Source organism: Malaclemys terrapin, chromosome 1 (genome assembly GCF_027887155.1).
Source record: "Malaclemys terrapin pileata isolate rMalTer1 chromosome 1, rMalTer1.hap1, whole genome shotgun sequence".
Taxonomy (NCBI): domain Eukaryota; kingdom Metazoa; phylum Chordata; order Testudines; family Emydidae; genus Malaclemys; species Malaclemys terrapin.
This window is the reverse complement of record NC_071505.1, coordinates 264,420,616-264,447,069: the sequence shown is the minus strand read 5'-3', so window position 1 is coordinate 264,447,069 and position 26,454 is coordinate 264,420,616. Positions and strand designations below refer to the sequence as shown.

At 41.1% G+C, this 26,454-nt stretch overlaps 1 protein-coding gene across 13 annotated transcripts in view; it reads left to right on the top strand.

The window, feature by feature from the left end:
- Positions 1-26,454, top strand: part of DOCK9 (dedicator of cytokinesis 9) — a 319,963-nt gene that overhangs the window by 279,423 nt on the left and 14,086 nt on the right. For 9 of the 13 annotated variants that reach the window (XM_054012624.1, XM_054012570.1, XM_054012537.1 and 6 more), the window contains exons 45-48: positions 6,555-6,661; positions 19,202-19,324; positions 22,142-22,255; positions 23,822-23,968. In XM_054012624.1, the coding sequence (XP_053868599.1) occupies positions 6,555-6,661; positions 19,202-19,324; positions 22,142-22,255; positions 23,822-23,968 (491 nt within the window). Of the gene's footprint in view, positions 1-6,554; positions 6,662-19,201; positions 19,325-22,141; positions 22,256-22,509; positions 22,516-22,945; positions 22,982-23,821; positions 23,969-26,454 lie in introns of all 13 variants that reach the window. The other 4 variants (XM_054012607.1, XM_054012616.1, XM_054012598.1 and 1 more) reach the window with 2 other exon arrangements.

The window sequence follows — 26,454 nt, the reverse complement described above, 5'->3', positions numbered from 1 at the left end:
CTTATTCAAACCGGAGTTGATTGTGTCTAGTTTGCATATCAATTCTAGCTCTGCAGTCTCTCTTTGGAGTCTGTTTTTGAAGTTTTTCTGTTGTAATATAGCCACCCGCAGGTCTGTCACTGAATGACCAGACAGGTTAAAGTTTTTTTTTTTTTCTCTTAATTAATTGGCCTCTCAGAGTTGGTAAGACAACTCCCACCTGTTCATGCTCTCTGTATGTGTGTATATATATCTCCTCATTATATGTTCCATTCTATATGCAACCGAAGAAGTGGGCTGTAGTCCACGAAAGCTTATGCTCTAATAAATTTGTTAGTCTCTAAGGTGCCACAAGTACTCCTGTTCTTCTTTTTGCGGATACAGACTAACACGGCTGTTACTCTGAAACTTGTCATTCCAAAGTAGATGGCCTCACTATATTCGTGCATCCTCTCATTAAACGCTTCCTTCAGGGTATACAGAATACTTACCCTATGGTCTGAGACCCTACCCCTATGTAGGACCTTAACTTAGTCTTCCATACCCTCAAGGGTAAACCTTTTGAGCCTCTGGCTACCTGCTCACTATTACATTTGTCCATGGAAGTCGCCTTCCTAGTCAAAATTACGTCGGCACGACGGGTTGGAGAGCTTGGTGCCCTGATGGTAACTTCACCTTACACCATATTCCTCAAGGACAAGGTAATCCTTTGCCCACCTCTGAAATTCATAACTAAGGTGGCCTCATCCTTCCATTTCAACCAGCCCATCTACTTACCTGTATTCTTCCCGAAGCCACACGTTGACAGCAGGGAAGCATCTCTTCACACGGAGGTTCATTGAGCACTCACATTCTATATAGATAGAATAAAGGCATTCAGAAAATCCACCAGACTGTTTGTTTCCACAACGGAACAATCTCGGGGACTAACCATTTCCAAACAATGACTTTCAAAATGGATATCGGAGTGCATCCGATTATGCTACCACGAACATGAGCTAGAACCCCCCTCTGGTTGTTGCATACACCCCACCAGGGCTATATCCACATCAATAGCCTTTCTTAAAGATATACCCATCATTGATATATGTAAAGCAGCTATCTGGGCATCAGCCCACACCTTCACCAGACAATCAGCTGCTGACGTTCATTTTGGGGAATTGGTGTTATCCACCACTCAGTAAACCTCTCCGAAGCCCCTCCTTCCACTGAAGGGTACTGCTCCATAGTCACCTAAAAGTGGAGCATCCACAGGGACATTCCTCGAAGAAGAAGAAGAGAAAGTTTCTCACCTGTGCAGTAACTGATGTTCTTCAAGATGGTTGTCCCTGTGGGTGCTCCACTACATCCCCTCCTCCCCTCCGCTTCGGAGCGTCTCTTCCATCCTCTGCGACAGAGAAGGAACTGGGGGACGGTTGGCTGTGCAAGCACAATAACCACCCAGAGCAGCACGAGCTGGCTGCAGCATGTGCGTGGCCACCTAGGGCACTGCTACCTTAAATCTCTGACTAGAAGCGCAGGGGCACTCAGACACCTAAAAGTGGAACACCCACAGGGACAGCCATCTCGAAGAACATCAGTTACTGCACAGTTGAGTAACCCTCTCTTCTTAGTCTCAAAAGACTCAACAAATGGATGAAAAAATGGAAGTGTGGGATGGATAGTCCCTGGCCTCTACAGTGTCATCCTTGTACCGGGGGATTTTCTGATTTCAGTGGAGCTGGTGGATGGATACCTCCATATTCCTCTCAAACTGAGCTACAACATATTTCTAAGATTTGCTTACAGCAGGAAGCATCAGTATCAGATGCTCTCATTTGGCCTGTCCTTGGTCCTCAGAGTCTTTACAAAGATGCTGGAGGTAATCATAGCCAGACTCCGATTGCATGTTATCCACTTGTATCCCTTCCTGGATGACATTTTGATCAGAGCTTGTCAAGGCTGATTCCCCACTCTGGCACTTCGAGTGCAGAAGGTGGGGGCTCGCAAGGACTGTAAAAATTAATACTTGCCACTCCAGACTTGTATTAAACTCCCAAGGTTACAGCTTTTCTCTGACCTTGGATTGGTAGATGCTGCCACAACCCAAGTGCAAAACCCCTTTGAGAATCCAGGAACGCACACTTGGGAATTCCTTTCTGTGGGGTAACCTCAAGCCCTTTCTCACACACCCTCTGGGGAAGAGCTGAAAAAGAAAAAAGGGGAAATCAGCTGTTGCCACCAGCTAATTAAACAACATGCACAAACCTCTTAAGAGAGACAAATCCAATTCTGTTCTTAAAAAATGGTAAATTTTATTAAAAAAGCAAAAGGAAGAAAATACATCTGGGAACTTAGGCTATTGCTAGATTTAAAAAGAGCAACTACAAGGATTAAGCATCAAGAAATAGCTTTCTTGAGGTCCAGCTTAAAGGTTACAAGCAAAACAAAAGCACCTGGGGTTAGCACAGAGGAATCCACAAGCCGTAAAGAATTAAAAGGGAAAAACCTAATAGCGTCTTCCTAGACATTTCTTGATCTACTTACATGTCTGGGGTTTTAGATGAGTAGTTTCTAGATATTATGCTGATGATTTTTCATACCTGTCCCAAGCTTCTCACAGCATAACTGTTCCCTGTCTGCCTCTCCCTGAGAACAACAACAGACCGACAAAAGGGGAGTCTTGTTTCAATTTTTAAAAGTTCTAGCCTTCCCATTGGCTCTTTTGGCCACGTGCTCACTCACATCCTTTTACCTATGCATCGCAGTGAGACTTTTTAACCCTTTACAGGTAGAGCAATTAGTGAACAGCTACTAAGAGGGATTTTATAGCGGCTGGCTGGGTGTCCATAAAAGGGAACATCCCCCGCCTTCATTTATCACATGTCCCCCAAATCACAGACGGTGTTGTTCTTCCTTCAGTTTGTCTGAGCTCTGGTCTACACTACAAACTTATGTCGGTACAACTACATCACTTGGGTGTGGAAAATGCACACCCCTGTGCAACATAGTTATACTGACCTAACCCCTACAGTAGACAGTGCTATGTCAACAGGAGGGCTTCTCCTGTCAACATAGCTACCGCCTCTCTGGGAGGTGAAGTACCTATGCTGACGGGAAGATCTCCCATCAGTGTAGGTAGTGTCTTCACTAAATACTGCAGCGGTGCAGTTGCACTGCTGCAGCGCTGTAAGTGTAGACAAACCCCCTAGATACAAGATTGCACTGAGAAGAGGTGGCACCCCTTAGAGCTCAGAAAATCTACCTCAAATATACAGAATTCATGACAAGATCAGGTGTCGTATTTATATCTTTCCACCCCAAATACCATTGACTCAGCGTTTTCAAGTTCTCCACTGCTAAATGGATTAGGCTGTGCATTAAGGCATACAAGGCATCGGAGACTGTGGCCCCAAAAGGGGTCACAGCATGCTTCATGAGATGCCTGGCAACCTCATGGGCAGAAAAAGCAAATGCATATACAGTATGTCAAAAATTTGCAAGGCACCCACCTGGTCAGCAGCTAGTCCCTCCATCAAGCACTATAAGATGGCCTTCCTGTCATCTCCAGAGACTTTGTTTGGCAGGAAGGTGTTGCAGGTGGTGGCCCAGAAATAATATTGCCATTTGAGCAAATCTTATAATGAGTAGGGATACCATCTCTCTTTTTCTCTTCTTTCTAACATTTTCCATAACTCTCCTTACATCTGTTCACAGCTCACTACTTCCTAGATGTCCAGAATTGTGGAAGACACTGGCCTCCAGAACAGAAAATTTCTTAACAATAATTTCCTTTCTGCCAACAGTGTCTCCCACAGTTCTACCAACACTGAATGGCTTACAAGGCAAAAGGTCAGATGCTAAGTGGGCTTTTTACAATGGGACTATTTTTTTGGGCAACTGTACATGGTTGGTCTGGTTACCTCTGGAGCATTTGTTACTAATATTGGTATTCCAGTTTTTACAGCTAAGGACTTCATTTTAAGTGTTTGTTTTCAGCTTCATTATATCTTTTCCTCCTAGTCATGAATTTAATAGGTACTTAAATCTATTTTGGTGTGTAGTAATAGCTTTCATTAGACTCTTTCATAACAACTTCTCTGGACCTGAGATGTATTAATGATGGCCATTTGGAGTGATCTCGAGCATGAGAGGGCCTACTGCCCTTACAGATACCTCAGGAATGCTGTCTGATTTGTGGCCATGGAGATATACTTGGAGATTTTCAGGATGGAGTTGTATATACTCACAGTGCTCCTCCCAAGCATATGGGCCAGTAGGAGGGGTGGGGGCTCCCACATACCGAACCCTGCTGGGTCCATGGGGAGGATGCATGTGGGACTGGATTATTCACTGTGATATCTGGGAGGTTAGACCACCTGGTATGCCTAGCCAATTAGTTGTTAGTGCTCCTGGAATAACACCCGACATTTGGATGGGGATAGGGAGTCAATGGACATTTTGGCCGTTAGAACCTCCACAGCTTCAGTGTACACGTAAACTGAAGCCAGGGGAAGTTGTCAGTGTTCATGACAATGTTTGCTGGGAGGGGAGGGGATGAGGAACTACCCTGACAGGACACCTACTTTTTCAAGCTAATGATAGCTGTGTGTATATTAAAGCCACCACATTGCGAGATATACATTTTAATCTCACTACTGCTGCAGGCAATCATAGATAGAGTTTTACAAGTAGCCCTTAGGTTCCAGATGCCCTTTAACTGGATTAGCTTAGTACCTGATTGGTTTCAAAATTTGCTTTCACTGTTATCAGAGGTTCAAAAAATCTCTGAGGTTCAAGGGCAAATTCACATTCAAAATATATATCAAGTTGAAAAGAATGCCTTTTATACAGCTTATAGAGTGTCTACTTTATGTACTAAGTATGATGTATTGTGCTTTGTGACTAAAACTGTACAACAACTCCATCATATTATTACTGTGGGAATATTACTGCTTTTATTGTTATTTGGTTTAGGATTATGTTGTTGTTGTTTTACTATTATCACGTGCTTTACCTTTCATGCCCATGCTAATGATGCATTGTCATTGCATCCAATGAAAACCCCTAAGATTGAAGCATCTGATGTAGAATCTGAAATCCAAGGCTTAATGCAAATAGAAGTTTGAGAATCTTTGTTGTACTAGAAGTACAAAAGGTGGGAGGTGTGGAAGTAGAGAAAGCACTGACAGGGATTTGAAAGGGGAGGTGTGGAAGTAGAGAAAGCACTGACAGGGATTTGAAAGGGATTTCAATGCGAACACTCTCCATTAGCAAGAGTCAGGCTAACTGTAACCCTAATAACGTGAGATTTGTAGAAGCGAGGATCGTGTGATGCGAATGGGAAAGAACTGTGTGAGAAGTTGTTGCGACCTTGTGTAGATAAATATGGAATGTAGACTAGAGTCTAAATAGATGTGAAAAATAAGATATCAGGATGACCTATGTATAAACAAAATGCAGCTGTTGCTCATTATTGTATGTAACAAAAGGTATAAATGCTTCTGTAATTGTTTACCTGTAGAGAGACTTGTGTAGGAGGGAGAAACCCTGTGTCCTAGTGCACTCTCTCCCTCTATGCAATTGCTTGAGAATAAAGTATCTGACTTTGTTGCACCCAACCAGAGAGTGAGAACTGTTTTTTTTCTCCGACAAGGGAGATACTTATTTGTGATACGTTGAATACATTGTTGTTTGGCAGTTTCTATGTTCCTACTTACATTGGGAAATCCTAACTTTCTGCATCAGAGAGTTAATTCTAACTAAGTTCCCACAACAAACAGGCTATGAACTACACCTCTACCCCAATATAACGCTGTCCCCAGGAGCCAAAAAATCTTACCGCGTTATAGGTGAAACCGTGTTATATTGAACTTTGCTTTGATCGGCCGGAATGTGCAGCCCCGCCCCCCTCGAGCGCTGCTTTACCGTGTTATATCCAAATTCGTGTTATTTTGGGTCGCGTTATATTGGGGTAGAGGTATACTTTGCTAATCCACTGATAACAAGTTTTCTTGGTATCTGGAAGCAGTATAAAAAAATCTTCAAAGAGCGATTTATTGTGCTCGTTAGCTTTCTGCAGTTTGCAGCAGAAGTACACAATGCTACCAACTTACCTCTTGAAACAGTTTTTTCAAAACCTTATGTTTGTGTAATTTCTGACTGCATAAAGTTTAATGACATTTTTCACTTTTTGTTTTAGCACAGAAAACTTACTAGATTACAGGAGAAATAAAGTGCTACAAGAGAACAATAAATCCTTTTCCATCTTCAGTCATAAATGAATATTATCCATTAATACATTGGCCCCGACCACCTTGTTTTTTGGAGAAAAGAGAATAGAAATATTACTGACATTTTTACTTCTTCCAATGTCCAAAGTAAATATTAAAGATGTGTGTTGGTTTAAATAATTCATTGAGCACATTGCAAATTTTTCTTTATCATTTTGGTGGTAGGTGCATTCAGATACATTAGCGTGGATTCTCTGTCTCATCAAAACTGGTGCACAATGACTTAACATAATCCTAATGAGCGGACAAAAATATTTGGATAGCAATTAATTTAATGTGTATATTTTTCTTTTTCAATAATAGGAATGTTTAAGCAAGGCTGTACTACTTTCAGAATAATCACGCCAAATATAGATGAAGAGGCTTCAATGATGGAGGATGTTGGGATGCAAGATGTTCACTTCAATGAAGTGAGTAAGCAAAATTCATATATATTAAAATCAACTCTCATAAACAATTGTTGCTTTACAGTGTTAATTTTATGATTTTTCAATTTTGTCTATTTCACTCTTGGAGTTAATTATAAAATGAGTTAACTGAGCTGACCAGCCTTTAAATAACTGAGTGTACGTTTCTGGAAAAATAACAGCAGCATTTCAGTAGTTCAAAATCCTCAAAGGAAAAAAAGGGTAACCTAAAGAGATTAACTAAGAACATTAAAAAAAAGTAAAAAAAGATTGTTACATGGGGTAAAAAAACTATGCTAACTGGCAAACTAATCTGATGATTGTTTTATATACTAGCTAGAACTAACCATAGTAAAGATTTTGACCACTTCACCAAAAAAGATGTAGATTTAGATTTATATAATGTCTACCAGTAATCTGATTACGTTATTTAACTTATACCATGTGTTTGAATTGGGGTGAAGGTATAGATTGATTTACCATATGTATATTTTCACTTCTGCCAATTGAGAAAAGATGGATAAAGTAGGAGCATAACCACTTTGTCCCGATTTGAGCAGTGCTTATTAAGGCTATTTCTGGAGGATCGCAAAGCCTACATACTCTCAAAATCTTCTGACTTTAGGAACCCAGAAGTATCAAAACTTCTTTAAGTGATTGCTCATATTGATTCCAATTAGGTGTGCTCCCGCCATGTGCACAGTTGTCGGAAAGTTTTTTCCCTAGCAGCACCCATCGGGTTGGCTGTGGAGCCTCCTGGAGTGGTGCCTCCATGGCGCTCAATATATGACCTTGCCAACCCAGTGCCTCCTCAGTTCCTTCTTACTGCCCGTGACAGTCATTGGAATTGCGGTGGCTTGCTTTGGCAAGTGTTCCCCTAGTTCTTCCATGCTCATTGTATATAGTTTAGAGTATCGTAGTTTTGATAGTTTAGCTATAGTTAGTTAGTTAGTTAGGAGTGGGGGGGGTCTTTCCCGCTCCAACTTTCCTGCTTCCCCTTGGGACTCGGGGCATGCCTCGATCCCAAGGATTCAAACCCTGCAAGTCCTGCCACAAGCCCATGCCAATGGGCGACCCCCGCGACTCTTGCCTCAAGTGTCTGGGGGAGGCGCACCAGACTGACCGGTGCAAAATTTGCAGAGGGTTTCACTCCAGAACTAAAAAGGAGCGGGACTTTCACCTCTGTGCAGAGCACTCTGGCCTCCGTAAGAAAAGCGGTGCAGAGGAAGGACTCTGGGCACAGAGACCCTCAGAACTGGCACTCCTCGGCACCGAAGCCGGCGGAGACTGCATGACACTGGTCTCACTCCCCAGTGCCGAAGCAGGACAGGGACCAACCCCCTGCACTGAGGGCTGCTGCCTTGGAAGCCACCACTGCGGGGCATTCCATGGGGGAGCTCCTGGCGCTGAAAACTCAGAAGCTGGCACTGTTTTTCAGAGGTGGGGAACTCCTCACATCAACCTCTTCACCACTCAGGGCAACAGGAGGTGCCTGCGGTTCTGCTCCTTTCGGTACCACAGCCAAGGCTCCCTTGCAGACGCATTTCTCCTCCCCTGGTCGGGTCATCTGCTGTATGCGTTCCCGCCATTTCTGCTTGTGCACAAGGTCCTGCTCAAAATCTACAGGGACAAGGCAATGGTCATAATGTTGGCACCGGTGTTGCCCCGCCAGCATTGGTACACCATTCTCCTGGACTTTCGGTGGACACCCCTATCACTCTGCCACTACTTCCAGACCTGATCACCCAAGACCACGGTCACCTTCGTCACCCAGAGCTTCAGTCTCTTCACCTCACAGCCTGGAAGTTCATGGTTAAACCCCACAGAGCTCGTGTGCTTGGAGTCGGGTAGGGAGATCCTGCTTGGTAGCAGGAAGCCCTCCACTAGGTCCACCTATCTGGCCAAGTGGAAAAGGTTTGCAATCTGGTGCTCCCAGGGCCATACTCTGCCATTGCAGGCCCCCAATCCTCTCATCCTGGAGTACCTGTTACACCGTAAGCAGCAAGGTCTGGCAGCTTCTTTCATCAAGGCGCACTTGGCAGCTATCTCTGCATTGCACCTGGGAGTGATTGAGCACTCCGTTTTCGCCAACCCCATGGTTGCCGCTTCTTCAAAGGTCTGGAGCATCTGTACCCACAGGTTCGGCAGCCAATCCCTGCATGGGATCTCAACCTGGTTCTCTCCAAACTGATGGGGCCTCATGGAAGGTTGCCTTTCTAGTCTCCATTACTTCGGCAAGGAGTGTTTTGGAACTTAAGGCCCTCACCTCCAACCCTCCCTACACGGTTTTCTTTAAGGACAAGGTGCAGTTTAGACTTCACCCTGCTTTCCTTCCAAAGGTTATGTCCCAATTTCACTCCAACCAGGACTGTTTTTTACCCTAAACCTTATGCAAGCAGCCGGAAGCAAAGACTCCACTCACTGGACGTTCGACAGGCGCTCGCCTTTTACATGGAGCGCACAAAGCCGTTCCGAAAATCAAACCAGCTGTTCGTGGCAGTGGCAAACCATATAAAAGGTCTTCCAGCCTCGTCGCAGAGGGTCTCATCGTGGATCACCTCCTGCATCTGCACCTGCTACAAGTTGCTACAAGTTGACCAACCTTCCAGCCCCGGCACTCACGGCGCATTCCACAAGGGCTTGTTTGCCTCCCCATACTCACCCCACAGCAGCAGCTCGTGCAACTCCAGTTCTGCAGGGCTGACTGGGCTCAGCTCCCCACTCCAGTCATTGTGACCTGGTACACAGGATCACAGCACTCCCCTCCAGCATGATGATGGGGCTGGCCAGGTCAAACTTTTGTGAGTAGTACTGTGACACCATGTGCCAGATTGCAGTGCTGCTCACCCAGATTTGGCGAGGCCGCTCCCAAAAACCTGAATGGCCCAGAGGTTGCAACACCCAGAGCAGGGAACTGAGTCTAGCCAGCCCCACGGAACAGGAGCCACAGGATCTGCCACTATGGTACACATGGTGTACTTATATAATACTTACTATGTTAATGTGTTTATTATGTATCGTTGGTAAGAAATATTTAGTAAGCCAGATTTTTTTTGCACTAAAGTTATTTACTGGTTTGGGACAGGACATAAAGATTTTCAAATGGGTCCTCAGCCCAAAAAAGGTTGAGAACCACTAGTGTAAGAGAAAATGACTAATATACATTCAAGGAATATTTCAAAACTGAACACTATTTATAATGTCATAGATGTTTAATTGTAACAATCGGAAACTGCTTGGGCTTTTTCCCCCATTACAGGCCTACTTATGGAAATTTTCCAAAAAAAATCAATTCTGTTTTGTTTTGTTTTTTAAAAAGTCAATTGTATAGACTTTTTTTTTTTTTAACAGAACTACAGTCAATGTGGTCAATGTGGGATGCAGAGAAAATGAAATGTACCACCAAATCTACCTGGAGATTCAGAAGGATATGATGTTAATCACTGTGAGCAATTCACACTCCTCTACATGGTAGGAATACCAGTGGAGAATTATGATTATACAGATATAGATAGATAGATATAGATCTTCTTCTTCTTCAAGTGATGTCCCTGTGCGTGCTCCACTTCAGGAATCTGTGCATACCTGCACTGTTGATCGGAGAATATCAGCAGCAGTGTCCATCTGGGTTGCACATGCGCAGTTGCTGTCTTGTGGCGCCATTGGCACCTCATCTAGACCGCACGTGCCCCGACCCCCTCAGTTCCTTCTCAACCATCCTCAGCCAGAAGTGGAGCTCCGTAGCAGTGTCCCAAAGTCAGTCAGTCTGACAGATCTAGAAAACATAGTTAGAAATAGTTTCAGTTTATAGTAAGCATTAGTCTTAGTTAGTTATTTAAAAATATATATATATTATTTCAAACCACACTCAACAGGGCCTGGTTTCCAGGTTTTAAAAGATGTGGCTTGTGCCGAGACACTATGCCCACCTCAGACAGACATTCCCTCTGTGTCCGCTGCCTTGGTGAGTCGCATATTCCCCAGAAGTGCACTCACTGTAGCAACTTGAAGGCCAGAACCAGGTGGGATTGAGACCTACACCTGAAGTTCATACTTATGGAGAAATCTCTCTGCCTGGCTTCAGACCCCAGACAACAGACCCCTTCTACAGGGCGATCCCGGGTACCTCACCCTCCGCTAAAGACAAGGCTCGTTCCTCAAAAAGATTGAGGAAAAGTGCTATGACCTCACCAAAGAGAGAGCCGACAAAAAAGAAATGTCTCCTCTGCCAGGTCGCTGTCCTCGGTGCCAACCACTCCAAGTGTATGCACCTTCAAGGCACCGGGACCTCTGTCAAGTCCTATAGTAAAGACAAGGCGTGTAGAAGCATGTCTAAACCTACCACCTCCGCTGCAGCACCAACACCACCAGTGAAAGAAAAGGCACCAAAGCTGTCACTAGTGGCTATGCAACCACCACCCATGCTGACAACTTCATCGGCATCAGCAGAGAGGGCAAAGATGGCAACATCGGCACCAACCAAGTTAAGTCTCAAAGCATCAGCACCACCCACAGTACCATCAAAATACTGGCACTGTTAGCAATAGCACCGGAACCACCAGCACCACACTATTTACTAAACCAGAGAGACATCCTGGGGTCCTCCATACCAGTCTCTCCACTCTTCGGCACTGATGGCTCCCTGGAGCATACAGCACCGGAACAATCAGCCTCACCCATCACCCCACCATTCTCTAGCAACAAGGACGATAAGCACAAAGAGGGTGTCTTCTCCTCTCACCATTCTTCACCAATCATAACCAGACCACCTTTGGGACCCATGAGATCTATGGCCCAGTATGGACAAGATATGCAGCCCTGGTTTGGACAGCCATGAATATGCCCACCCATGCCCTTCCCCATGCAATGGTCACATTGGGACTCAGGGGCGGCCTACAGGGCACCTTATAACCAACCTCCCACCCCACATAGAAGTAGGATAAGATCACCACCACCATCCTCCATTCCAGATACTACAGAAGTCTAGCATGAAACAGGGGACAAGAGGGAGGAGGGCACAGAACAGGACACAACATCACCTGCACATAATTCCTCATCATCACCAGACGAAGACATAATGCCCCCTCCTCTCACCTCTGATGATGATTTTAAGCAGTACCAAGAACGGTTTAAATTGATGGCACAGAGCCAGGAGATCCCACTCAAGGAAGTATCTGTTCTTCTTCTAGTGCTTGCTCATGTCGATTCCAAGTAGGCGTGTGTGCACCATGTGCACAGTCATTGGAAGGTTTTTCCCCAGTGGTAACTGTCCGGTTGGCTGTGAGCCGACTGGAGTCGCACCTTCATGGCGGTGTATATAAGTCCCTCCGACCCGCCACCTCTTCAGTTCCTTCTTACTGCCAGTGATGGTCATTGGAGCGGAGTGTCTCTCTTGCTTCAGCAAGCGTTTCCCTTAGTATCTCTGTCAGCCTGTAAATAGTTAAATAGTTAGTGTTAGTTACAGTAGTTAATAGTTAGAGTTGGGGGTTCCCCCCACCCCAGTTCCTTCCCTTCTTGGGGTTCGTGGCCATGCCTCGATTCCAAGGCTTTATACCATATGGAACCATCCACAAGCCTATGCCAAGGGGCAAACCCTATGACTCCTGCTAAAGTGTCTGGGGGAGGCATATCAAACAGATCGCTGCAAGATCTGCCAAGGGTTCTGCCCGAGAACGAAAAAGGAAAGGGACTTCAGGCTCAAGCAACTCCTCATGGAGGCAGCCCTCTGTCCCAAGCAGCACTCGGCACCGACACCTCTGTGTAGAGCACTCCAGTCTCCGTTAGAGAAGCTACGGCACCGAGGAAGGACTGTATGCATAGAGACCCTCGGCACCAGGGCTGGCTCCAGGATTTTGGCCGCCCCAAGCAGCCTGCCTTCCCTCTGTCTGCATTCTAAGCATGAGGTGAAAACACTTTAGCGCAACTAGGAATATCCATTTAAAACAAACATTTCTATAAGAAATTGAAAATGTTTTCATTTCACCTCTGGCCATACCAGGTCAATCTAAATGGCAAACCCTGTGACTCCTGCTAAAGTGTCTGGGGGAGGCATATCAAACAGATCGCTGCAAGATCTGCCAAGGGTTCTGCCCGAGAACGAAAAAGGAAAGGGACTTCAGGCTCAAGCAACTCCTCATGGAGGCAGCCCTCTGTCCCAAGCAGCACTCGGCACCGACACCTCTGTGTAGAGCGCTCCAGTCTCCGTTAGAGAAGCTACGGCACCGAGGAAGGACTGTATGCATAGAGACCCTCGGCACCAGGGCTGGCTCCAGGATTTTGGCCGCCCCAAGCAGCCTGCCTTCCCTCTGTCTGCATTCTAAGCATGAGGTGAAAACACTTTAGCGCAACTAGGAATATCCATTTAAAACAAACATTTCTATAAGAAATTGAAAATGTTTTCATTTCACCTCTGGCCATACCAGGTCAATCTAAATATTCTCTGGGTGGATACAGTGCTGCCTCAGGGGAAACAAATGTTAATTCCTTAGCCAACATTCCATTCCAGAGCACATTGCAGATCTCTAGCTGCATTTTGGGCAGAGGAACTTCTCTTTGGGGAAAAATAACTACAAAGCAACAAGGTACATATTGCTGTTTATCTTTGTAAGTTAGATTTTTCATTCTTTTGCACAAGCATCTGTAACCATCTTGGGGTTCATTAAATAATAAACCAGTAAATGAGAAAGGAATAAAACAAACTGGAGAGCATCTCTTGAGAACTGCTGCGCAGCACCGTGTTCCCAACCCCTGCCTCCAGGGAACATCTCCAAATTCCTATGTTCATAATACGGTCCCTTTTGAAGGAGCATCTCTAAATTATAATCTTCTACTAACATATCTCTACAGCATCTACACAGGATGTATTATTAGAGAGGGAGATTTTCTTTTTCTTGCCTTTTCTCCCCTCTTTAAGAATCTGACTGAACATTACTTCCTAGTCTCAATGGACAAGTGAAACTGTTATCAAGATAGAATGGAAAAATGTGATGTCTGTTGAAAATTTCTTTTCTGTGATTAAGATCTCCGCTAGTCCTTCCCAAAATGAAAAAAAAAATAAAAGTAAGTTTGTTTTGATTTTAGTGCATATTGGAAACCTTATGTAGACGAGGAAGAATTGAAGTTTTAAAGAAAGAAGGTTTATACTGAAATTAATCTGAAGCAGTTTATTAGAGCATTTTAGAAGCACTCATTCAGATGGCAGCAGGAATGAGCCTGGCACAGCAGACTGCTTTTCTAAGCAGCATTTTCAGCTGCCTCTGGATCCACTGCCGAGGGAGACAACACAGATGTGAAGCACTAGTGGAGATCTTCACAGAAAGAAAATGAGCATATATCAAAATTTTCCATTCTCTGAAACGGTAAGGTTCTGAGAAGAAAATACTGCAGTTAAATGAAAGCACTGATGGGTTTGTATTATCAAAAGGAATTGGTTGTTTTTAACCAGCTCCTATAGTGTTACTTCTCTACCAAATTCACAGTCCATATTGATCAATTTCACAGCCAGAAGATTTTAAAATTGGTCAGTTTCACCTTTTCAGATGTTTATATCTAAAATTTCATGGTTTTGTAACCATGGGGGTCCCTTTGCCAGCAGCAAGGACTTGCGGCTAGGAGTAGTTCAGACCCACGTCCACCAGCCTCCTCCAGCTGCAGGAACCTCCATGGCTGCTGCTCCACAGTGTAGCTTCCTGCAGAAGGGGGAGGCACTCAGAGGTGGGCCTGATCTCCCATCCCCACCCTCTAGAGCGGCCATGCAAGGGATGGACAAGTCCTGTCCCTCTCCAACCCAATGAGGACTTGCAGCTAGGAGCCCCTGGCTGGGGTACTCCCAGCAGCAAGGGGGAGATCAGATTTCACAGGGAAGGCTTATTTCACAGTCCATGGCCCATTTTTCACAGCTGTGAAATTGGTAGGGTCATACTTATAATTAGTCAAGTAAATTGTTTTGAGGAGCAGTTGTTGGATGAGTTCTAGTGCCTCCTGCTGCAAATCATCAGTAATGCCTTCAAGTTCCCTGTTGGACAGGAGATCCACCCATATGTTCGAGGTTAACAAACATACTGTTTCAGAGAAGAAAAATTACAGGTAAAGACCAGAGTTTCTTTTCCTAGTGTGATTTCATGGTGGCATGTTTAAAAAAAAATCAGTGCTCTTGTACTGTAAGCAGTTTCTGATAGTTGCATTTTTTACTGGTAAACATAATATACTGTATAGTAGTGATGCGTGTTTAGTTTAGAGCATCTGACAAGCAATAGACATCTAACAAATGTGATTGTAAAAATGAAGTTAGAATTTGAGGATAACAGTAAATTCTATGGTTTAGTGATATTAGTGCATGAATATGAACCCTAATACTTTCTTTTATCTTGGAAGCACAAACAAGAAACATGGAAACAAACAACATTGAGTGATAACTGAACTTATGGCATAAGGCTGTTTTTATCAGTCATATTTGAATGTGGTTTCGCCTGTTTAATCTCTAGGACATAAATAAACTTTTAACAAGGTCTATAGTTCACAAGATTATCACAAAATGATAGGGGGTTATAAAGTACCTAAGTGTACATGTAAAGGAGAGATGGGGAGGAGAAACTTAACATACTTAATTGAGGAAAAATTAGACCAGTCTAGCATAAATGTGGCAGTAGTCAGGTGATAAGCTTTTACAAATATCTTGGAAGGTGTAAGTTACAATTTCATTTTAAGGAGGAAAAACAATCAAATGTTTCTGTTCCACCTCTGGAGCATCCAAAAACATTGTCCCCTTCCCCATCACCAAAAGCACAGCTGGATCGCAAGTAATGAACTCATCAGTAATAATGAATGTCTGTTATTCCATCACCTGAATCTTCTTATGTACCGCTTCTTTTTGCCTGTCTTTTAAGCTTCTAAGATCTTCAGGAACCACCTTTATCTCTGTTTTGTATAGTGCTGAGCATAGTATCAGTTGTAAATAATGTTAATACTCTTTAATACTACTAGCCTGCTGACTAACAAGTTGTTCTCCTTTTACTTGGATGACTAGCTACTGAAGACCCCATCTAAGCAAGTTATAGTGTGTTCTTTAGAAACCAATTTTTTTCCCTTCAGGTCACCCTCTTTTCTATTAAGAGGGTAGAAATGTCTTGGTTATACTTCATACAGGCACTATTGAATTCAGTCCAGCAAGGCAATTGTCTTCCTTATGGACAGTCAGTTGAGGGATGTTCTAAGGAAAGTCAGTCTACTTGAGCAGCTGCATGTATGCCACAGTACAGCTTTTGGCACAAGAAGGTCCTGGTCCATGACTGGGACTCCTAGGTGCAACGATAATATAAATAATAACAGCTCAACTGTTTTAGGATCATACACTGCAGAATAAACAGCTGGAGATATGGTAACAATGCTACTGTAATTGAGCTGCATACAGTGTAATTTTGGAATGTATTTGCACTTAACAAAACAAATTTTTTATCCATTAAAATGGACAAAGGTATTTGTGAATATAGTATATTCATACCTAGCAATTAGCTGTAATTTATATTACATTATAGCTGCAAATGTGCATTTGGAATCTCTGAGTTAACCACGTGAAAACACTTAGAAAAATAACCCAAATGTATAAGTTTTCGTAAACACAGAAGAGATAAATACTTCCGATTTCCTAGAATTAAAGTAGTTAAATAGTAATATACAAGTTCACAGTGTCAAGACATATAAAAATCAGTAGAAGATGATAAAGTGAGGTTACCATTATACAGTGTACTTTAAGCCACATTATAAGAGGAATAAACACTGCAGCCCCACCATGCTGTCCACAAAAAATGCAGCACTTGGACTTCATGAATATGTCATTACATACCTCAGTTACAGGGGGGAAGAAAGAATATGTTGCATCAAGGCAACACAGTTAAAGTGCTAGAGCTGTAAATCAGCTCTTGCACAATCATGTATCCTGATGTCTACAGATATAATCTTTAATTTTCTGGTCTTGATCTTGGCCCCTGTTAAATTCCTTAGGCGATTCTGTGTTCTTCCTCCAACAAGGCAGAGCACAGAAGGCACAGCTAGCTAAAGAGAAGAAGAGAGCAAAGATGATTTTATGCCCTACAGTGACCTCTGTCAGGCCCAACAATGCATTCTATATAATTTCTTTTAAAAAAAAACAAAATGTAACCTAATTTGGAATAACAAATGCATCAGAACTGGGTGAGGGGAGGCGAAGCGAATACATTCACCATTTTAAAATTTCGTCTCTCCCTTTTTAAATTTTATAGTCCACTAGTCTAGTAGTTTACAGATGACTGATGGAATGGAAAAGCAAAACAGGATGAGAGAAGGAATGTGTAGTCAAAAAAGTTACTAGTTTCATAATATGGTATCTATTTAATGTATTGAAGTGCATGCAAACTACAGACACAATACTTCTAAAGATTAAATGACCCAAACAAAGCAAATGAAAGAAAACATTTAAATGATTGCCAAATCTTACCACAACTATTGAACCTGCTTAGCATGAAAAATAGTTCCATGTAAATACCACTTACTGAAATAAAATACATTGGCCATAATTTTGTGCCAAGGAATAAAGCTTGTATACAAGGCTAATATTATGTTAACATTTTACTTATGTAACAATTTTATATACTTGTTTAAATCTTCTGGTGTCTGTAACTCTATTATGAGAGAATCATATGAAACAAATGTCATTTCTAATTTGGCCAAATAAAATATTTTACTTATTCCTCCAATCCTGAAATAAACTTGGTTCATTATTCTAATATTTAAACTGATTTTTTTCTTATTTCTCTTTGAAATTCTAATAGTCATTGCAAATTTATGGGAACAATTACTCTTTTATCATTGTAGAAGTCCTTTATTAACTTTTATACCAGAGTCATAAATCACTACAGCCTATATTTTTCACACAATACATTTCCTTAATCTAGCCTCAAAGTCCATTTCCTGCAAACCCTTTATCATTCTACATTAGTAGCTTTTCTCCACACTGTCCAATTTCTCTTCACTGTACTATTGCAAAGTGCATGTAGTACTCCAGTTGATAGAATTAGTCTGGTAGTTCAAATTTGCTTATGATTTTTAATGTAATAACATTCCATTAGAAAATATATGAAAAATGCACACTTTAATGACAAGTAATCCATAGTGGGTTTTTTGAATGAAATATCTATTCTATGTTGTACTGGACTATTAAGAGCTATAGTAGTACATAAAACAGAAAAAGATATGTTGTACAAAATGGTACCACAATTAAGTGCATAAACGATTTGCCTTAACTAATCTTCTTGCAACAAGAAAGATAGGGTTAAAAAAAAAAAAAAAGCCAGGAATGTTATGCCCAAGTAGCCTTTTTTGCTTCCTCACATTTCTCAGTTTCTTAAACTTTCTTGCTCTTGTCATTTACCTTTTCATCTCAGACATGGTATATCAAATTCAAGTTCACAGAATGTGCATTAATAAGTACACATTTCTGAGTACCTATTAGTGTAATGCAGGTAATTGCACTGAAAATGTAATTAATTGGGTAGTTCTTGTAGAACCTAAATATAAACAATAAAATTTAAGTGTTGTATCCAGTTGGCTTTTTATTAAGTAATGTTTTTCACAAACAGAACATAAAAAAGTACACAATAAACAGAAAATTTGCTTTATAATATGGCTTCTGAAAAGTCATTATAAAACTTATTTGCTTGACTGCATATAAACATACCCAAAACAAAAGCTATATAAGGCAAGAATGTTCCTTTGTTAGGTGTACTCACGTTGAGTTGTCTTTGAAGTTCATGAAGTTCTCTAAATCAATGTTCTCCTCCTTGCGTGAGGAGGTTGTGAAGGCTAGGACTATAACAGGGTTTAAAAGAGAACTAGATAAATTCATGGAAGTTAAGTCCATTAATGGCTATTAACCAGGATGGGTAAGGAATGGTGTCCTTAGCCTCGGTTTGTCAGAGGGTGGAGATGGATGGCAGGAGAGAGGTCACTTGATGATTACCTGTTAGGTTCACTCCTTTTGGGACTCCTGGCATTGGTCACTGTCGGTAAACAGGATACTGGGCTGGATGGACCTTTGGTCTGACCCAGTATGGCCATTCTTATGTTCTATTCTAACGTGCTATACACCGCTACCTCGATATAACGCCACCCGATATAACACGAATTCGGATATAATGCGGTAAAGCAGTGCTGGGGGGGGGGGGGCTGTGCACTCCGGTGGGTCAAAGCAAGTTCAATATAACGTGGTTTCACCTATAACGCGGTAAGATTTTTTGGCTCCCGAGGACAGCGTTATATCGAGGTAGAGGTGTATAAAGTAAAAGCAAAATGTGTATGTTCACATCCAAACTGTATTTGAGTTTGTTACTGTGTTGGATTTTTATAAACCAATACTCTGCCTTAAAACACAATGCCTTTACATATTTTTGTTTTGGGAATCTATCTTTTTCAACAAACTACCATTTTCCTTGTGTTTTCTTGGGAAGTTCTTTAATGTAGACACAACAAAACAGTGCAAAACAACTAAATTTTACTTTTTTTTAACTTTAGGATGTGCTAATGGAATTGTTAGAGCAATGTGCAGATGGACTCTGGAAGGCTGAACGATATGAACTGATTGCTGACATCTACAAACTTATCATTCCCATTTATGAAAAACGGAGGGATTTTGAGGTATTTGATAGGCTTCTGTTTTAAAATTTATCTATGAAAACGATCTAGCCTTTTGAATCTATAACAGTATGATGTATCAAATATCTCTGAACAATACAGCATCAGAACAATTTTATTTGAAGTATTTGTTCAAATTTAAAGTGGGCATGTTTAATTTAAAACCAAAAAAGTTTGGTCTTTCACTTGCACAGTTCCTGCTTCATGTATACCTTGAAGAACTAAATGGTTTTGTATATGCCTTTCATCACTGGAATTTATACTGTGCATCCAATTAAAAATCAATATGCAAAAACAGAGCTTTTCATAAAACAATTTTATATGCATGATCCTGCATGTGTATACATATAATAATAAAAAGTTAATGTAATGAAATTTTTTTTATCCAACTGAAAACCAATGGCAAATACAATTCCAACTCCAAAGAAGTTCTGAGCATCTTTAACTACCATTTAAGTCAATTAGAGTTGCATGTTTAACACCTCTTAGGATTTAGCATTGTTACTTTTAGGATTGTTTTTCATAAACTTTATTCAGTAGTCATTTGATATTACATTACTGTAATATCAAATAGTATTGAAAATGCAATATGGGTAATACTGAGGGATGTACTGTATTCACTTGATGCATGATCATTGACAAGTCAGTTTGGGCCTGATCACAGCCACAGTTATACACTGACACAGAGACATAACGGGGAGTTATTCCTTCCCTACCTTCTCCTGTCAGCAGATGGGTAGGGGAATGGGTGATGTTTAAAAAAAGGCTCCAGTGACATGCCTGGCAATTATGGGCTAGTAAGCCTAACTTCAGTACCAGGCAAATTGGTTGAAACTATAGTAAAGGATAAAATTATCAGACACATAGAGAAACATGATATGATGGCGAAGAGTCAACATGGTGTCAGTAAACATGTGGACGAGGGTGATCCAGTGAATATAGTGTACTTGAACTTTCAGAAAGCCTTTGACAAGGTCCCACACCAAAAACTCTTAAGCAAATTAAACAGTCATTGAATAAGAGGGAACGTCATCTCATGGATCAGAATCTGGTTAAAAGACAGGAAACAGAGTAGGAATAAATGGTGGTTTTCATAATGGAGAGAAGGTAAATAGTGGAATCCCCTAAGGATCTGTATTGGAACCTGTGCTGTTCAACCTATTCATAAATGATTTGGAAAGCATAGTCAACAGTGAGGTGGCAAAATTTGCAGATTATATTAGATTACTCAAGATTGTTAAATCCAAAGCTGACTGCAAAGAGTTAAAAGGGATCTCACTAAACCAGGTGACTGGACAACAAAATGGCAGATGAAATTCAATGTTGATAAGTGCAAAGTAATACACATTAGAAAAAATAATCCCAACTATCAGACAAAATGATGGGGTGTAAATTAGCTGTTACCACTCAAGAAAGAGTCATTGTGGATACTTCTCAGAACATCTGCTAAGCGTGCAGCAGCAGTCAAAAAAGCTAGCAATGTTAGGAACCACTAGGAAAGGGATAAATAATAAGACAGAAAATATCATCATGCAACTGTAAAAGTGGATGATTCTGTGTGCAGTGCAGGTTGTTCCATCTCAAAAAAGATGTATTAGAATTGGAAAAGGTTCAGAAAAAGGCAACAAAAACTATTAGGAGTACAGAACAGCTTCCATCTGAGGAGATATTTAAAAACACTTGTTCATTTTAGAAAAGAGATTACTAAGGGGGCTTATGATAGAGGTCTAAAAAATCATGAATGATGTGGAGAAAGTTAATAGAGAAATGTTATTTACCCATTCACATAACACATGAACCGGGGTCACCCAATGAAATTAATAGGCAACAAGTTTAAAACTAAAATAAGGATGTACTTCTTTACACAACACACAGTCAACCTGTGAAACTCTTGCCAGGGGATGTTGTGAAGGCCAAAAGTATAACAGGGTTCAAAAAACAATTAGGTAAGTTTGTGGACAATAGGGCGATCAATGACTATTAGCCAATATGGTCACAGACACAAGCCCATTCTCTGGGGGTATATCTACACTGCAGTTAAAAACCTGTGACTGATCCATGCTACCTGGCTCAGGCTAAGGGGTGTGGGCAAAGGGGTTATTTAACTGTGGTGTAGACATTCAGGCTTGGGCTGAAGCCCTGACTCTGGGACCCTGCGAAATGGGAGGATCCCAGAGCCCAGACATCTACACCGAAATTAAACAGCCCCTTAGCCCGAGTCCACCAGCATGTGCCAGTCATGGGTTTTTAATGCAGTGTAGACATACCCTAGGTGTCCCTAAGCCTCTGATGGCCAGAACCTGGGACTGAATGACAGGGGTGGATGACTCGATAACTTCCCTGTTCTGTTCATTCCCTTTGAAGCATCTGGCACTGGCCACTGTTGGAGGACAGGATACTGGGCTAGATGGATCATTGGTCTGATCCAGTATGGCCGTTTTTATATTAAGCATTGGCTATGTCGTCCCCCAGTGCGCCAGCCAAAACAACTGAGCCAGCATATGCTACTACTATGACAGTAACAGTTTATTCTCTCACACACACCCCTCCCCTCACTCACTCTCTCTCTCCTCTGAACAAGGAGGACTAGAAGGAGGACTAGAAGGAACATAACAATCTAGCCCTTAGTGTCTTAACTCCACTGCTATGAGTCCTAAGTGGTGGTAGTGTTGTTTTTGTTAATACATTTTCTTTTAGAAGGTTGATGTTAGTGACTAAAAGAGCTTTTTCTCCTTAACACAGTGCTTTTTTTATGTTTAAAATAAAGAGAAAGTGTTGCTTCTAAGTGCTGCTATTCCAAACTTCTGTGGTGTTTTTTAGAGACTAGCTCATCTATATGACACACTTCATCGGGCATACAGCAAAGTAACAGAAGTTATGCATACAGGCAAGAGACTACTTGGCACTTATTTCAGAGTAGCATTCTTTGGACAGGTAAGCATTATTTAATATCACCTTGTCAACTATAAAATACGGTCAAAAAACTATTAAAAATTTTGCAACATATCCTGATTCACTCTTCCTTTGATTTCTATATTGACACTGCAAAATAAAAAACATGATAGATTTGTTCTGGTAGTAATGATTGTCTGGTTTAATACATTTGTCATATCCAGTGTGATTCCTCCTTATCTTCCTCAGTAAACTTTCTGCTTTTTCTTTTTCTTTCTTTTTGTTACTATCTTAAGGCAGCGGTAAGTTCTCCATAATAATAATTCTTAGCAATTTTTTGAGCACCATCTTTGGTACTGCAGTGTGGTTTGCAAGTTTGCTTTTCAGATCTGTATGCATTCTAGCTGTTGTAATTCTAAAAATAACATTCAGTGCCATTTACAGAAACAAATCACCTATTTCCTATACATCAGCGCTGCATGCTTCAAAAAACTAAATCAAAAGTTCTGGCTGACTGTGTGCATTTGACAGCTTCACATCCTGTAATATATCTACACTGTATTTGTATCAGTAAAATATGCCACAGTAGCCAAATACTGTGTACATTTGTTGTGTGTGTAACTGATTTCATTTGGATAGCTGACAGGCTGTTTAGGGAATGGGGAGATTGTAAACTATGTTGAGCAATATAACCTTCAATTTATTCTGTTGTTGTCTTTTATAACTTTATAGCAATACCAGTTTACAGACAGTGAAAGAGATGTGGAGGTAATTACAGTAGCTGCTTACAAAGCAAGCAATGCAGTAAAAATTACTGCATTTCAGCTTAGTTTGATGTGGGTATTTTTGTCAGTGTAGCCTGTGTTTATACATGGTATGTTCTGTTTCTTTCACTTTTTGTCCGTTCCATTTTATGACAGAAATATTTATTTTCTGATTTAAAACATTAGCTCAGACTTGGCTTTTTGCTTTAAAGCAGTCACCTGTTTCACCTTCCATGCACTTCTATATTTGATTCAACCAAGATTTCAAAACAGGCGGTTTAACAGTGAAAACACACAAATATTTATGTTCAATATAATGTAAAGATTTTTAAATGAGAAAGTAGGTGTGGTTTTATTTCATTGTACTGTACAATCCAGTATGTAAAACCCCCGTAAAACTGTTTTTCAATCTTTTTTTGTAAATTGTTATTGAAGCAGTCAATGGAAAGTCAAATAATCCCTTTTGGCAAGGAAATGCATCTTTTGGCAAGTGAAACAGGGATGAAAACAATTCATTTTGGAAGAATATGAAAAATCAGTTTTGATCCCAAAACTTTTAATGTTAGCACATCAAATAATTACAACAATCCTTTCATAAGTTTGTAATTTTGTGTGCTTCCATTACCTGTGCACTCATTCTATAGTAGCTAATTCACTTTTTTTTCCTCATAGGGTACCTTTTTAACTTGGATTTTATTTTGATAGTTTTGATAGATATTTTTACTTTTGCTTGAACCGTGACATTGAACATTTAAGTTTGCCTTGAAAAGCATAAACCACTCTGTACGTTGTAACAATTGGCGGCTGTTCTTTAAGGATTCTAATTATTGTTTGTTTCTTACAGGGATTCTTTGAGGATGAAGATGGAAAGGAGTATATATATAAAGAGCCTAAACTCACATCTCTTTCAGAGATTTCCCAGAGACTACATAAGCTCTACTCTGACAAATTTGGATCAGAAAACGTCAGAATGATCCAGGATTCTGGCAAAGTAAAACTGTTTATTTGTAAAGCAGGATATGTTATTTAAAACTAAAACAAGTTTATCCCAAAAATCTCATAATTACATTTCATGAATCTCTAGAAAATCAAGAATCTGAGTTTGAATCGTCACTATCCTATCCTAATTATGTGTGCACACATGCTGCGTATCTGAATAAAGTGTTGGCTGTAGGGGGTAAGGGGCATGATGGCTCTCATAAAGTATGCCTTAGTTTTGAATTTCCTGGCTTTTGTCACGCATAGCAATGTAAGGCTTTTCTGTTAAGACAAAACTGAGTAACTTTTAAATCTGCCTTGTTATCTTTAGGTCATTTGGCTATTTGCTGCCCACACAGTGTACCATAGATCCTTCTCTTTCCTATGCATGCTCAGTTATCCTCACAGAGGATTTTTCCCACTTCTGCAGTTTGGGGTAGAGTCCAAATTGATTCAGTTGCAGTGAGAGATACAGACCACCCTTTTGTGAAACCCTTTCACAGGTTCTCAAACACTGTGGGGCACAGATGGGTTTTCAGGTTCTCAGACACAGATGGAGCAATAGTAGTACCTAGATAGAAGTCTCTGTGTCCAAAATCTAGTGTACAGTAGAGCTAGAGCTCCCTTTGGTAAGCCTAGCTGAGTATTGGGAAAAAATTGATAATTTGCCCACAAATCTCTTTTATATGATTGGCCTCTCAAATTAGCCCTTTGTCTGCTTTGTCACTCAGTTGGAGATATTCTCCCTCATGGCTGAGGGTTCCCAAGATGGTGCGCACACATAACAGAAGATCAGGCAGAACAGAGCTACAGCAACCCTCAGGTTGAAAAGGACATCTTGTGCATAAGAGGCCATTCTAGGTCCCAACTCGTTCCCCTTAACATCTAGTCCAGAACTCTTGACCAGCAGCTAAGCTTCACCCTCCACCAAACTCCAGAGCCAGCAGCAGTTCCCTCCTAAATTACCACTTCTTGCCTGTCCTGCTTCTGTCTATCTGACAAGGTCACAAGATTCATTTGACACTTCTCAGCCTAACAAGGCAGCAGAGAGGGTGAAGCTGCCCCCACTCACATTGGAACCTGAATGGAAATAAAAACTCAGGCTAGGACCAAACTTCACAGACCTATGCTGTACCCTGAGTTCTTCGCAACCTTTCCAATGTGCTTTGATATAAATGCTTTAAACCTAGTGAAGATTTCTCTTACAACTGGTCAAAATTGGTGTGTTTGAGGAGAATAGGCTGTACTCTATCCTTTTTATATCTATGGACTATTCTCAGGTTTTGCCTCCATCATGCAGTCTAGTCAGAGTTTTCAGGGAAGTGTCTGTCTTCCTGTCTTTGTCTCATACTCAGCAAGCAAAGTTACCCATAAGGTCCAGGGAAGGGGTATGAAAACACCGCAGACTTTTCTTCAAAAAAGAAATCAACAGTGTGTCTGAGTGGGGTAGGGCACTGGACTGGGACCTTAAGAAACTTGAGTTCTAGTCCCAATTCTGCCATTGTCCTATTAGGTGACCTTGAGCAAGTCTCTTCACTTTTCTGTACCTCGTTTTCCATATCTAAAATTGAAATATAGCACTTGACAAAGGAGGAAAGTACCATTGAGTTGTGTAGATAAAAAGCACTGTATAAGAGTTGGGAACTATATTTTCTTTAATATTATCTTTCTGCACATGCCTCTTCCTTTCAGGAAAAACAGTCACAATACTATACAAAAATTGACCGTCAGAAGTATCTTGCGTTTATGATCCCTATCATCATAGTATTGGAGTGCCTCATACTCATGAATGAGTTGATCATAATAATTCCCTTGTGAGGTATGGAAGTATAATTATTGCCACTTTACAGATGGCAAGTTGAGGCACAAATAGATAAAATTATATACACCTCTACCTCGATATAACGCTGTCCTCGGGAGCCAAAAAATCTTACTGCGTTATAGGTGAAACCGCGTTATATTGAACTTGCTTTGATCCACTGGAGTGCGCAGCCCCGCCCTCCCAGAGCGCTGCTTTACCGCGTTATATCCGAATTCGTGTTATATCGGGTAGTGTTATATCAAGGTAGAGGTGTATTCAGAGTCACACAGGCAGTCTGTGGCAGAGGCAGTAATTTAAACCCGTGTCTCCCAAGTCCCAACCCAGTGCCTTAATCACAAAGTGAAATCCTGATCCCATTAAAGTCAAAGACAAAACTCCCATTGTTTTCAACTTCAGGATTTCACCCAATGACTTCGTTTGAATGTTTGTAGTGTTGTTAATACTTTTAGTGGTTTACCGAGTTGATTTGTCATGTTTTGGTGACATTTCTGGGGTATTTTGTTTTAAGTTTAATTTTTCTACGTGATCTTTTGACTTGTTTTTTTGCTTTTGATAATATTTCTCTCTGAGATGGTATGCTATAAAGAACATTTTTAACTGGTAACAATATAACAATAATAATTTTTGACTTCAAGGTTTATCTTTGTACCAGCCGTAGAGAGACAGGACACCAGTAT